Below are 13,644 nucleotides of genomic sequence, written 5' to 3'. Positions count from 1 at the left end.
TCGCATCCTTTATTGTTCATACATGTACGACTATTCACTTATTTTTTTTTTCATTTTAATCGATTGTTTCACTCAATTAAAAATTGAATCGATTAAAATTTTTTATTTTCTTAAACAATGTATTTGTCGGATGAACAGTACTTCATCTTTAATGGATTAGTTAGATTGATTAAAAAATCTATTTAATCGATTACAGATATGCTTGAATCGATTACACCAATCGACTACATAAATTTATTGTGCTCTGTCAATTTAATCGATTACACAAATTTTAAATCGATTAAGATCTATTTTAATCGATTAAACTTCTTCTCTTCTCTGTCACAATTGCGACTCTCTCTTCTTCTACCGCGACGAACACGATTGTCGCGCCTGTCGATTGTCAGCCTCCCTACGTAGTCCTCGGCACTCTCCGACCACGGAAGTCGATAGCCAGCAACCACTTAGGGCTCGACAACGGTAATAAATTGCGACCCAGTCGTGATATTACAGCGACAACATCAAACGAAGAGACAAGTTTCATGCATTCAGAAACTAATACTCTGATATCATTGTTGACATTTCTAAAGTATGAAAAATAGTAAACACTTACAGCGATCTTCGACAGATCTGCAATCAACGCCGACAAGACTTACCGACGGAAGAACGATCACAGAATCGGAAAACTCTTCATGGTTCACAAACCAAATTCCTCTTACAAGATTGGATAAACCAATCTTGAATGTTCTTCTTTACCCATTTACAATCTTGTTCACACGGACAAACCTTGCATAAAGACCTTTTTGATATGGGACGAACTCTTTCTCGAACCTCACACAAAGCAAGCCACCTCTTCCTTTTTTCTTGTGCACCAATTACCTTGGACCCCTTTTCTTTTTTTTTTTATAGAGGAGAGTCATCTTCCTCTACCTCCATTAATGGAGGAATGACAAAGGATTGGAAGGTGAAGAAGAGGAAGAGATACCCTTTCATCTTCTTAACACAATGTGGATTGTGAGTTAGGCGAACCAACTCACGAGTCCATCGAAAATTTAAAAATAAATAAAATAAAATAAAATTTTAGATTTTTAACATTTTACATCAAAAAAATTTCTTCAATCAAATGTATAATGAATGTAAATTGACACAAATAAATACTCATATTTAATGAAAAATACTATTTTTATTTTAAAAATATAACCAGAATGATAATAAATTGATATAAAACTTGACTTAAATGTGTTTCTTAACTCACGGGTCAATCCAAGCACGTCACGGGCCGATCCACACGAGTCGCAAGCCTAGGCAAGTAGGCCCGCGACGGACTTAGTTGATAAAATTTAAATCCAACCTACTAAAATTTTTTAACAAGACGGACCAATCCGATAAATCCAACCCAAATTGACGACTCTACTCTCCACTCTTCCCTTCACTATTTTTCTCTTCTTCCGCTCTGACTTCTACTCTAGCAGCACCATAAGCTTCATTGTAAACACCAACATTCCTCTCGGTTTAACCATTAGACTCTCCGGTAACATACTGCCGCACTAAATATACACTACCTACTGATTAATTTATGATGCCTCTATTACAAACGCTAATTTTGTGTGCAAAACATAACCTGTAATATCGCTTATGACTAAAGATTAGGAATATTCTGCTAAGAAAAAGACAAACATGGTATCGGTATGAACGCTTAAGAAAATAAGGTCAATTCAGATCGATAGCAGATTAATATACATAGTAAAAACATTAGTACAAACCATCTTTCATTGAGCAGGATCACATAAAGCGAGTTCCTGGATTGTCATTGAGTTTCCATTGCTGTTTTTTTTTTTGCTGGGACATATAGGGTAATAACCATCGTTTGGCAGAACTTGGCACTAAAACTGCATCCTGTCAGATATACATGTCGAGCAACAACAGCTGGATATGTGCAAGAATGATTGAATTAAACAGAAACATAGAACTTACAAATACTGAGGGTTTTGAACTGGCATAAGATGGCAGCGTAAAATTGAACTTAAATCGGAATTGAGCACTGGAAGTCCCCATCCATTTACCCACTCTAAAAACTTTAATAGCCAAATTCCTCTTTTTTGTTCATGACTATGGAACTACACATGTATGAATACCTGATACTCTCAGAAAACAACATAACGAGCTATGTAAATACATATCATCCTTTCATAGAAATATTACTTTAAGAAGGCAAACTTTTGATGAATGCCTTATAAATCAAGTCCAAAGAAGTGCGTATCAACGTGAGCAAGATTTGACAAAGAAATAATCTGACACCAAATATAGATTATTCTTCTCAAGGATAAGAAGAGGAATAAAAGAGATATAATCATATCATAGTTTAAACAAACCAATTAATTCAATATTAAAATAACTTGTTCTAAATATCATCTAAGCATAAATTTATATAACTTTCAAAACTCTAAAAAAAAATCTAAACAGAAAAAATAACTAACCAGACTTATTTCTTAATATTTAAAATAAATTAACTAACAAGACTTATTTCTTAAAATATAAAATAAATTAACTAATACAACTTAGTTCTCTAATATTTATGATCAAATTAAATATAATTAAAAAATATATAAACTAAACTTAATTAACATATAACTAATTTAAAAAAATCCAAAAAATTTAAATCTAAATAATTTAGATTCCCTCGCATCAATTGCCTAAGATTAAAAAGAACTTGTCCTCGAGTTCAGAGTAATATCAAGAGGTAGCCCAAGAGGAAGATCATCTGACATTAAATTAGCAAAATCTACTAGTAGATGTTGGACTTTGAGAATTCTTATTGATCTACCGATAAGCACAATATCGTGGATACTATTCTTGGCCATCTTTGTGTCCCTCAAGTACTTCTCCACAAGCTCCATGCACTTTTTGAATGGGTCCATGTTGAGCATCTTAAATTGAGCTCTGAGTGATCATGGGATAGAAACCAATGAACTCAGGAGGTTTCTTGATCAAGTCTTTGAAATGGCTTTCTATTTCATCCTTCGTAGTTTGCCTATCCTCTTCAGTTTCTTAAGCAAAAATGAGTGCAGCCTGTTTGCCAAGATGATACTTAGGCGACTGTCTCCAAGTAACTTTGACCATTGGCAATCTCAAAGCCATCACAGTTCAAAAGATCACCATAAAACCTAGAGGAAGGCACGGTATAAGAGCTCTGAGGCACCAAAACCTCCTCCTTAATTTTGTCCTCTTCATTCCCTTGCTGTCATTCAAACCCTGCGAAACTATCCAATTCCATTTTAAAAATTGCTTCTTCTACAACATCAAGGCTGTCATTCAAACCCTGCGAAACTATCCAATTCCATTTTAAAAATTGCTTCTTCTACAACATCAAGATTGCCTATGGCACTGATACTAATGTTACTTTCAAATGTCGAAAATCTGACACCTTCAAAACTAAAGGAAAAAATCAACAGATGTTACTTGAGAATGCATTGCTTCTCCCTGAAACCGTCCATGCAATGTTGCAAAATTGTAGCGGCATCGACCTTCATCTTTGACATGTCCATATTTGAAAAATCAGAAGTGCATGACTAGGAATGATTGTGTCAGCCTCACTTCGATGTTTGGATTACCACCATCAAACTAATGCACGGTTTGGAAGGAGGTGAGGGAAGGGGAGGGTAAAGAAAGGGAAGAAAAACTTAAAATTCTGTTAGGGAGAAAGTGAGCTACTGAAAGATAACGAAAGATAAATTTTAACCTTCCTTACCCTATTTCTTACCCCTTAATTTGGGGTGTAAGAAAAGATAAGAGGAATTAAAAAAAATTATATTTCAATTTTATCTTTATTTTATTATATTAATTCTAAAAATCATTATTTTATGTATTCTTTGTGTCGCGATAAAAAAAACACTTGTACCACCCGACACTTACACACCATCAACGCGGACATCGACTTTAACGTTGACACTGACTTTAACACTGATTTCGATGTTGACACTGACACTAACTTTGACACCGACTTCTATACCAACTCCGACTTAGACACCGACTTTAACAAATGAGCTACAATTATTTAAATGTATATTCTTAACAAATAAATGTATACAAGATACACTATGCTCTTGAACGTGCAAGTCTTTAACAAAAATAAAGATAATTTTATAATTTTATATATTTAACCTTCATTACCCTCACTTTCCTCCCAAACACGATAATATATGTTACGTTAATAAACCTTCCCACCCTCCCAAATAAAATGAATATAAATACTTAACTTCCTCTGCCTTCCCCTCCCTTCCCCTTCTGTTAATTAACCTTCACTCACCCCATCCAAACAGAGTGCAAGACATATTCCTTAACATTTAAGATAAATTAACTATCAAAATGTATTATCTAAAATTTAGGATAAATTAACTAACAAAACTTAATTCCTTAAAATTTAGGACCAAATTAAATATAATTTTAAAAAATAAATTAAACTTAATTATCTGATAATTAATTAAAAAAATCTAAAAGCTATCTGAATACTTTGAATTCCTCCATCATCATAATCTAAATTAAGATAAAATATTATTGGAAATGAAAAGTCAATAATGCTAATAATTACCCTCACTTGGAATTTACATCATACTGCCATATCATTAAGGAAGCTAACGCAAAACATTCGGAGGTTTAATAACACACAACAAATCATTTACAGATGAAATGATAAGCTCGAAGACCTGAGCTACAGCTGTTTAAACATAATATTGTACAAGACAGTTCTGATCATGTTACTCACTTGTTCCATTTAAGATAGATAATGGATGAGAAACTTGAGAGATCTACAATCAAGTTCTTAATATCCAATATAAGGGGAAAAACTAACCAGACTGGCAGATCACTTGGAACCTACTCCTACATGGGGTCATTAGGGGCATAACAGATTAATAGGAGGGAAATGTAATTGGATGAGTCCCACCTTGCCGATTATCATTATTGAACATAGACCCAAAAACACGCCTGCTATATTCGTAGTTGCCACGGTTCATATCATTGTTTAGTGAACCATAAGAGGATGCTGTAAATGAAGTTGCTAAAAAATTAGATAAAACAAAAGTAATTAGGATAAAGGCAGAAGAGAGCACTACTAGCTTCAAGAACTCACACTGTGGGTAACTCAAGGGAACATCATCAATATTCTCAGAATCCCTGTGGTTAACTAACCGTAAAGAGTTTCGAGAGACATCTATTTCTCGTCCACTTACAGAAGTTGACCTTGGAAAAGTAGGCTTCAATGTTATAGGTGTACCAGTGTTCTGAGAAGACTTATCTTGACCAGATATCTGTTCAATATGTAGAAGTTAATCTATATTGATAGACAAAAGTTGATCTAAAACAACTATCTGCGGATGATATTTCAAAGTTGATTGGCACAAACATGTCAAAAAATAACCCAAATGAGGGAAAAACACATTTAAGATGACACAAATATGACATTACCAAGGCCAAACTGATTTAAGATGAAAGGAATACAATGATTTATGTGGCCAGCACTAACCCACCAAGAGGCAATAGGAATGAGGACAGACTCATTTAAGATGTCAGGAATACAATCTTTACTCCGAGACTCTGGTAAAAAATTATCAGGTTTAATGTCAAGGAAATCTTAGATGCAAACTATTTCTATACCATGTATCATCAATTGAAGTACACTAAATAATGAGGATTAATCAGGGTGTTTTGAAAATTATTTGGGTTTAGGGGTTGACTTCAGTTAACTTTTCCACTGACTATAATTTATAGGACTGAAATAAAAGATTTGACTTTAAACCTTTTAAGCTGCCTATACACAAGAGAAGACAACGCACCGCAAATTTGATGGTCTTATTATTTAGGCGTACAAGGCCTGAAAAGAGTCTAACAGCATATTCTGCAATCTCCTCAGACTCATATTGCGCAAAAGCATAGCCCCTGTGGCGATCAGTTTCCTTATCCCGAGGTATATATAGGTCCACTATACGACCTACCTGGACAAGTATTTCATACAAGACTCGCTCACTCACCTTTTCATCCAAATTACCTAACAAAGAAAAATATATCACATAAAAAGTTGTTAAAAACACAAAAAAATAATAAGGAAATAGACACAAAATATAGACAGGAAACAAAACCCCTAAAAAATAAACTGTAATGAAATCATGGTAAACAAGTGAAAGAAACTCAAAAAATCCAATTTGCTCAAGTGGAAACAAGGAAAAAAAACACAAGGCATAGACACGTAACCATTATACTAGTGTAAGAACCATAAAAGAGCAAATTTTCCATATCAGGAACTAATAACTTTATAAATTGAATATTTTTTTCCAAAATAGAACCTCTAACCAAGAAATACAAGAATGGAAAATATAAACATGACCTAAAATAATTGACTACTACGGCAGAAGGAAACAGAAGCAGGTACACCCGAAGCATAAGGTAAAGTAGTGGAACTGTAATAACTTTCAAACATTGGAGATTCTTAATGTCCAGGAAATTTTACAGATATACTAGTTACTACAATAATTCCCCAGTTCTGAACTCTTTTCAAGCAGGAGACAGCTGCAGCTGGAAATCACTTCCCTCTTTGAAGAAAAAACACCCAAAAAAAAGTGAAAACCTCAAAACTCACTTGGTTTGAATAAGCCAAGATAGCATCAATTTACAAGAATGCCTGGATATTCAAAAAAAAATGTCGATACTCAAAAATAAAATGCCGATATTCTAAAGCAATAAACAAGCTGCAATTTGAAAAACCAAGCCACATAAAACCTTAGCCATATTAAACTCAGGGAAAAGATACAATAAAAATAAGGATATTTAAGTCTATTGAACTCAAGAACCAAAATATATAAACTCTTTGAAAAATACCTAGATAAGGAACCTAAAATCATATACTCAGTAGTTTTATACATAACACTTTAAAGCATCCGCATCAAATTCCCTATCCAAATTTAAAATTTATGGTAGACGAACTACTTTATTAAATTTGGATATCCAATTTTCACTACACAATCCATCTGCTTTCCTATAATTTATCATATCTTTATTTTTTATTATTATTTTTTCTTTCTCCTCTATATTTTTTTATTATTATCTATGAAATGGAAAATGTGAAAATGGAAAGTGAGAATTAGAGGAAATAATATTTTAATATTTAGGGAATGGATTTCATTTCCCAAATTTAAAGAAGTATTGTTTATAAAATTTAAATTTAGGGAATAGATAGAGAAGCAAAGATTTTTTAATGTAAAATGTAAAATTTAAGGTAAAATTTTAGGGAATCTGATGGCTTTAATAACGCAAAGTCATTAAGACATGTAAAGACAAATTTATTTGGACCATCACAATAAAATAGTTAAGATGACTTAGAAATAAAGAAGCACAAGAAATATTAGTGAAAAGGAATGATGGAGAATGAGAATTTATATAAATCAATATATATATGTGTGTATATATATAAAGGATCCTAACTCCTTCGAGCTTGGAGGGGATGATGTAGTGACCATTTTTCCTCTAACTTTGGCATGATGCTGCAGCACAAAGGACAGTTTTCAAAGAGGATTTGAAGGAAGAACGAGGCATAATTTCTTCTTTCTTTTCTTTTCCAAAATTAAGGATGGAGGAAAAGAAGAGTAACATTTTTTTAGAAAATACTAATTAAGATTTTAATAAAATTCAGAACATAGCTATACATTTTTCTTATTTTTGAGACCTGACGGAATGTTGAAGAACCTAAAACAAACTATGGTTTTAAATTCAGAGCTGATGGGTCTGATTTTGCCATCAATCAAGGAAATGGATATTCAAACATGATGATTCATAAACAAGCTCAGTAGCTGATTCCATAAATAATTATTTGGGTTTAATACTCTTCTACTAAACCAAACACAGTATCCTACAATTAATCATTCAATAACAACCAAACCTAAAAGAATGGAAACTAGATGTCAAACCATAATATGATCTATTCTGATAGAGATTGATAAAATCACTCGTCTCAGTGTTGCATAGATCTCTGACACAAAAGACCAAAAAAAAAAAAAAAACTAGAATTCACAAACCATAAGCTGCAACGAAAAGAAGTAAAAAAAAACAAAAAAAGGCCCTGAGGCTCTAATTTAGGCTAGCGAACTGTACCAGAAATACAAAGAACAATCCTGTAAAATTTGCAGCACAATGAAGCAAGCTTATATTAACGAACAAGCAAAATTCAAACCGAATCCCAGGTAATCATCTAAAAAACCCGAAATCGTTACTACTAATTTTTTTTTAAAAGTTTATAAAGGATCTAACAGCGTGCCTTAATCGGAAAACTTCAAATAAACAACCAAAACTATGAAAACTTAACACAAACTCATAAAATACAGCAGATCTAAAGATTCGAACTAAAGGGTAAAATATCGTGATAAAACCTACCTATGTATACCGTTCGAGCAGGATTCCGCGACATATCGTCAGAGATGCGACAGATCGGCGGAGAACAAGTTGATTCACGACGCTGTAGGAGCCTTGAGGACGAAAGATGAGCTCCACAAAACCCTAGTGCCGACGGAAAAGAGAAGGAGCGGCAGACCAATCGATAGATCTCCGAACGCTGTTGTGGACAAGACTTTGGCAACTTGGTATTTATGGTCCACCAGCTGAGCACGAGCTCGAAGATAACTTTCCCCGTAAAATTCTATACGGGTTAATCTGATCCGTTGATGCTGAAAACAGAGGCCACGATGGAATAGGAGACTAGGAGAGGATAGAAAATTATGTTTATTAAAAAAAGGCAATAATAAGAATTCTTTAAGGAAAATAAATTAGAAAAAAAACAAAAGTTAATTTTTATACTTGTTCATAAATCAAACCTTTCCCTTTGTCAATAAACTCTGGGCTCTCTTTCCATATTTATAACTTTTACTTAAAATGTTTATAAATTAACGTAGTTAATTGTTGTTAGAGTAGTTGGTATTTATATGAATATTTATTCTAATAAATTTTAGATTAATTCTTAATATGTACAAAAATAAATTTGTTTGGTGTCTAATTTTTTTATATAAGGGTTATTACATTAGGATAAAATATATTCTATGATTTACCTATTTATATTTTAGCATAGAATCGTTGATATTAAATCATTTGGGATGAACAATAATATTTGTTCAAGTAAACTAATGTAGTTAGATTAAACAATAAAAAATCATGTGGTATGTGTCTAAGTGAACAAATTAATTGAGCAATTCTAATAGGTCAAGCAATCCAAGTGAACTCGAAGTTTAAATGGTTACGGCAAGTTAGGTGGGCTAATTGGGTCAATCAAGTCGAGCAGACTAGATAAATCAATCGACCCAATTAAATTTTTAGTTATGTATAATGGCTAATGGGCTAGGCAAGATAGCCGATAGGGATCAGACAACTTGAATGGGGGAGTCGAACTAGACGAGTGGGCAATGCTTATTCAACTAATGTTAACAACTTATTGTGAAACTTCTTCAACAACCTCCAACTTGCAGAAACACCCTTCATGTGTTCTTTCTATCCCGTTCTTTATGTGTATTCACTAATGTCAATGCAACTATGAAAAATATTCTTTTGTTCAAAGTCGTCAACAATAGTAGACGAGCCTATCTTACTATTGAGATAAAGGCTCTAGCTATAACAACTTCTCCTTCCATCTAGTTATCCATAGGAGAATTTTTCGTTTAAAAGGTTAAAAAAAAAATATGGTAGGATTACCAATTAGCATTCTAACTCTTTTTGAATTGGGCAACTATGAGACTAGCCATGAACATATTTTTTTTTTCCCTGCAACAACATAGTTAAATTGGTAGATGGATAGATTGTCATATGAAAATAGGAATTGAATCTCTAGGAAATAATTTTTGGAAGAATAAAATCTCACACCTAAAAAAATCACTTGTTATCATAATTTACTCTTTTCATCTCATTATAAAGACGACAATGAGAAATATTTGGATGAGCGAGTTACCACATGAACATATTTTGTTTCCTTTCAACGTGGTGCAGTAGGAGAGGTGGATAGGAAGGCTAGCTTTGTTTTGAATCTTAAAAATTGTCAAAATTTATAATTCAAAACGATAAAAAAAACATTGACTAATAATATGATGGCCCAAAAATATTTGAATGCTTTGTGTTAGAACGACACTTACCATTTTGGACCTCAGCATCAATGAGAGTTGATAGAATGGCACACCTTAGAAGGTTCTAAGGTTTTACCTTCTTTACTAGAAATTCTGTTGTACAAAAAATGAGAAGTGCAAAAACTACTAGAAGAAGACATTGGACTAAGTAGAGTAGGCAAAAGCCTTATAGAAAATAGAAATCATGGTAGTTTTAAATCAATAACCCAAAACCTCCCCTTCAAATGATTGTTAGAATATAATGTTTTTGTCCTCCTCTACCACCCATTTAACCCTCCCTTCTCACTAGAAAAGGTGATGGGAAAAGTAGGACTGCTGAGTTCCTTTCACCAATGAGCTTTCATACAGGTCAGTATCGACTAGGAAAGAAGCCTCTCCGATGGAGGAGGGGTTTTCCCCTCCCCCACTAGCAGTGGAGGCTTGACAAATGCTTCATCGCCAACCATAATAGAGGACTTGCAGAGATTGTGGGTGTTAGAGTAGGTGCCCTGTAAGTCAACTATTGGCTAGATATTTATTGACTAATATAAATAAACATCTTTTATTTTAATATAATTCAATTTAATATAACATTTACTTTATCTTTATACCTGATAACTAGCATTTTTATATGTTGTTTTGGCTCTTGGACTTGACATTTTTACCCTTTCATATGTTTAATTACGTATTTATATCATGTTTTACGAGTTGAGATTTATTTAGAGCATTGATCTAATTTTTCCTATATTTTCTGGTATTTCATCTAAAAGGTGCATCATGTTTTGTAGGGATGTAATCTGGACCGTTGATCAAGATCAAATAATCAAGGGTGCATCCAAGAAGTGGAGCTCGAATTCAAATTCAATCCAAAAGCCCACTTTTAAAGCCCAATTTCAGGAAAAAAAAAACCATTTCACTTCTCTTATAAATTTCAGATTTAATTAATGAACCCAAACCCAAAACCCGAACCTTACCTTTTCTCCGCATCCGAACAATGCCCGATCTCTGCTTCGCGATTCCTTTTTTTGCAGCTAGGGCACGCGACACCCACTGACACTCCTTCTCTTCACCCTCACCACCGGCTGATCGGCCCTCCACATCCCACAACTTCTTCTTCTAGATCCTAATCCGCGACAGCAGCAAGCTCCTTGGCGGAAGCTGCAGGTGACGACAACGACAACAAGCATCCATCTTGCTGGAGGGGTTCTCCGGTAAGATCCTTCACCTTCCGGTATTCTTCTTTCACTTCTTCCTACTGGGGTTCAAGCGGTAGAGGCAGAGGAGCGGCGACGGTTCATTCCAATTCACAGTGCCTCCTCACAGCCGATCAACTTTCATCTGAGGGGGTTCTTCGGTGGAAGCTTTGGTCATCATCACCGTTGTTGAAGCAATCAGCACCCAGCAAAGTTAGCTGTTGTTCATCAGTTCCGGGGGTTCTGGAGCTGGGATAGAGGAGGAAGCTAGGGCACGCGACTTCAATTCCAGCACTACTTCCTTCATTCAGACCAAATCTGCAAGCTTATTCTCCTATTGTTGATACTTTGGTTTGCATGGTTGAAGATGTGATGTAATTGATGTTTCTTTAGTTATTTAATGCATGCTTGTACTTAAGTTGTTCTTCCTTGTTTTAGATTTGCACGTACTCATGTTATCTTGATTCATGCTCGTAAGGTGTTTGACCAAATGCTTCTTCCAATAGATAGGTTTAAATCCGTGGACTTTATTTTGCTTAATTCTTGTTTATCATGTTTCTTTCAATTGCTCTAAGTTCTGTTCTTTATTTGGATGCAATTAGATTAGATTAGATTTCTTTAATGCTCTAGATTTCATTCAATGCTTATTTTATGTTACTTTAATTTCCTTGCAATTATAGTTTAAGTTAGACTAGATTTTCATACTTGCATTGCTCATTTGTTCCTTAGATTTAATTTCATACTTGTTTTGTTATTTCATATCGTAGTTTAGAACTCAAACCCAACCCCTCCATTTTCATGTTAAAAATTCAATGCAATAATCGATCCTAATTTTATCATTTACCGTTACATTCTTTGGGAGACGACCCAAGTCATTTCTATACTATCGTAGTATAGAGGGGTTCGGTAACTTTAATTGTAATTTGATAAGCTCCCGTAGTACGACACTCGAGCTCTCATATCAAATTTTGACGTCGTTGCTGGAGAACTTGTAGTGGCGTTTGATAATTTTAGGATTACTTTCTTATCTTTCTACAAAATTTTGTTAAAAAAAATTGTTAAATGCTTTCATGTTCATATATTCATGTGTTGATATCATATACTCCTACGTCTTCTAATCTTGTCTGTTAGTGTTTCAGTGTTAGACCAGGACAATTCTTTCAGTTTAACATGAATCTTTATTCTCAGTAATTTGGAGGTTTCAATGAATATCACAATTTGGATACTGGGCAAGTGAGACACATATGTACTAATTGTGGCAGTCCATCTCATCCAGTTGCTATATGTCATCTCATTCAAAAGACTGCTAGATTTCCTATGGAACCTCAGTATTTCCAACATCAATATCAAGAGGCATATGATCCAGCTCCTAGTACCTATAGTCATGACGGGGGCAATTATTCGACTTAGTATTTTCAACCCCAGACTCCAGAGCAGCATGGATACTTCCAATCCTAATGCTATCAACCCCAACAAATTCCTGTGCAGTATGGAAATACACAGCAACAGACTATTGAGCATCCTCGGTGTTACAATTCAGACTGGATGGATCATAAAAATTTCATGTATGGGAATGCGCAACAACAATTGGATCAATCTTTTTCATCCTATCAGAGGCCACAAGGATTTCAGGATGATCTTATGCCCACATGGTCACATTCTGTACAGCAGATCAATCCAGTACCTTGGGGAACATTTCAAGGGTTCACTGAAGAAGTTCAGGCTCCTAATCAATCAGAATTTCAAGATCTAAAGGAGGTTATACAGCAAATGCATCAACAACAAGACGCCTATATCCAGTCTCAGCAAAGAAATGAAGCATCACTACAGAATTGCCAGATGTATCTAGATCAAATTACAACATTCATCCGTCAACGACAAGCCCAATTATCTAGTGAGGAGATGGATTCTAGAGATTGTCATAGCCCTGACCTTGATTCTACTACTATACAGGACTCCTCTAGCCTTTTGTGTGATGATGTTGCAATTGTAGATTATTTTAATTCTGATGATATTATTGTTGTAGATATTGTTGATGCAGGTGTTGTTGGTGATGTTGAGGAGCTAGCTGAGCCTGATTATACATCTATCGATAAGAAAAGTATAAGGACTTGCACGATAGAAGCAATATCCCAAGAATCACCTAGTTTTGTTGCACGGCCACCTGATGATAAGAGTGTAGGGACTTGTGTTGTGGAGGCAGAACCCCAAGAATCACTTCTTTTTTATGCACCACCAGAGCTTGAGCTATTACTTGATGAAGAGGAAGTCACATCGATTATTCTAGAACCTCCAGGTACATTTCAGTACAACAAGGTTAGTATTTCTTGTGATCTTTTAGAGAA

The 13,644-nt window shown here is 34.3% G+C and overlaps 1 protein-coding gene across 1 annotated transcript; it reads right to left on the bottom strand.

Annotated features, from left to right (window-relative positions):
- Positions 1 to 4,569: 4,569 nt before the first annotated feature.
- Positions 4,570 to 8,597, bottom strand: LOC122005716 (splicing factor 3B subunit 4-like). Its single transcript, XM_042560855.1, has 4 exons — positions 8,398 to 8,597; positions 5,811 to 6,022; positions 5,108 to 5,285; positions 4,570 to 5,020 (listed from the first exon to the last, which is right to left on the bottom strand). The coding sequence occupies exons 1-4, from the start codon at positions 8,429 to 8,431 to the stop codon at positions 4,887 to 4,889; spliced, it is 558 nt and encodes a 185-aa protein (XP_042416789.1). The 5' UTR covers positions 8,432 to 8,597; the 3' UTR covers positions 4,570 to 4,886.
- Between the last annotated feature and the right edge of the window lie 5,047 nt (positions 8,598 to 13,644).

The sequence above is a fragment of the Zingiber officinale genome, chromosome 7B, assembly GCF_018446385.1.
Source record: "Zingiber officinale cultivar Zhangliang chromosome 7B, Zo_v1.1, whole genome shotgun sequence".
Lineage (NCBI taxonomy): Eukaryota > Viridiplantae > Streptophyta > Magnoliopsida > Zingiberales > Zingiberaceae > Zingiber > Zingiber officinale.
This window is presented reverse-complemented; position numbering and strand designations above follow the sequence as displayed.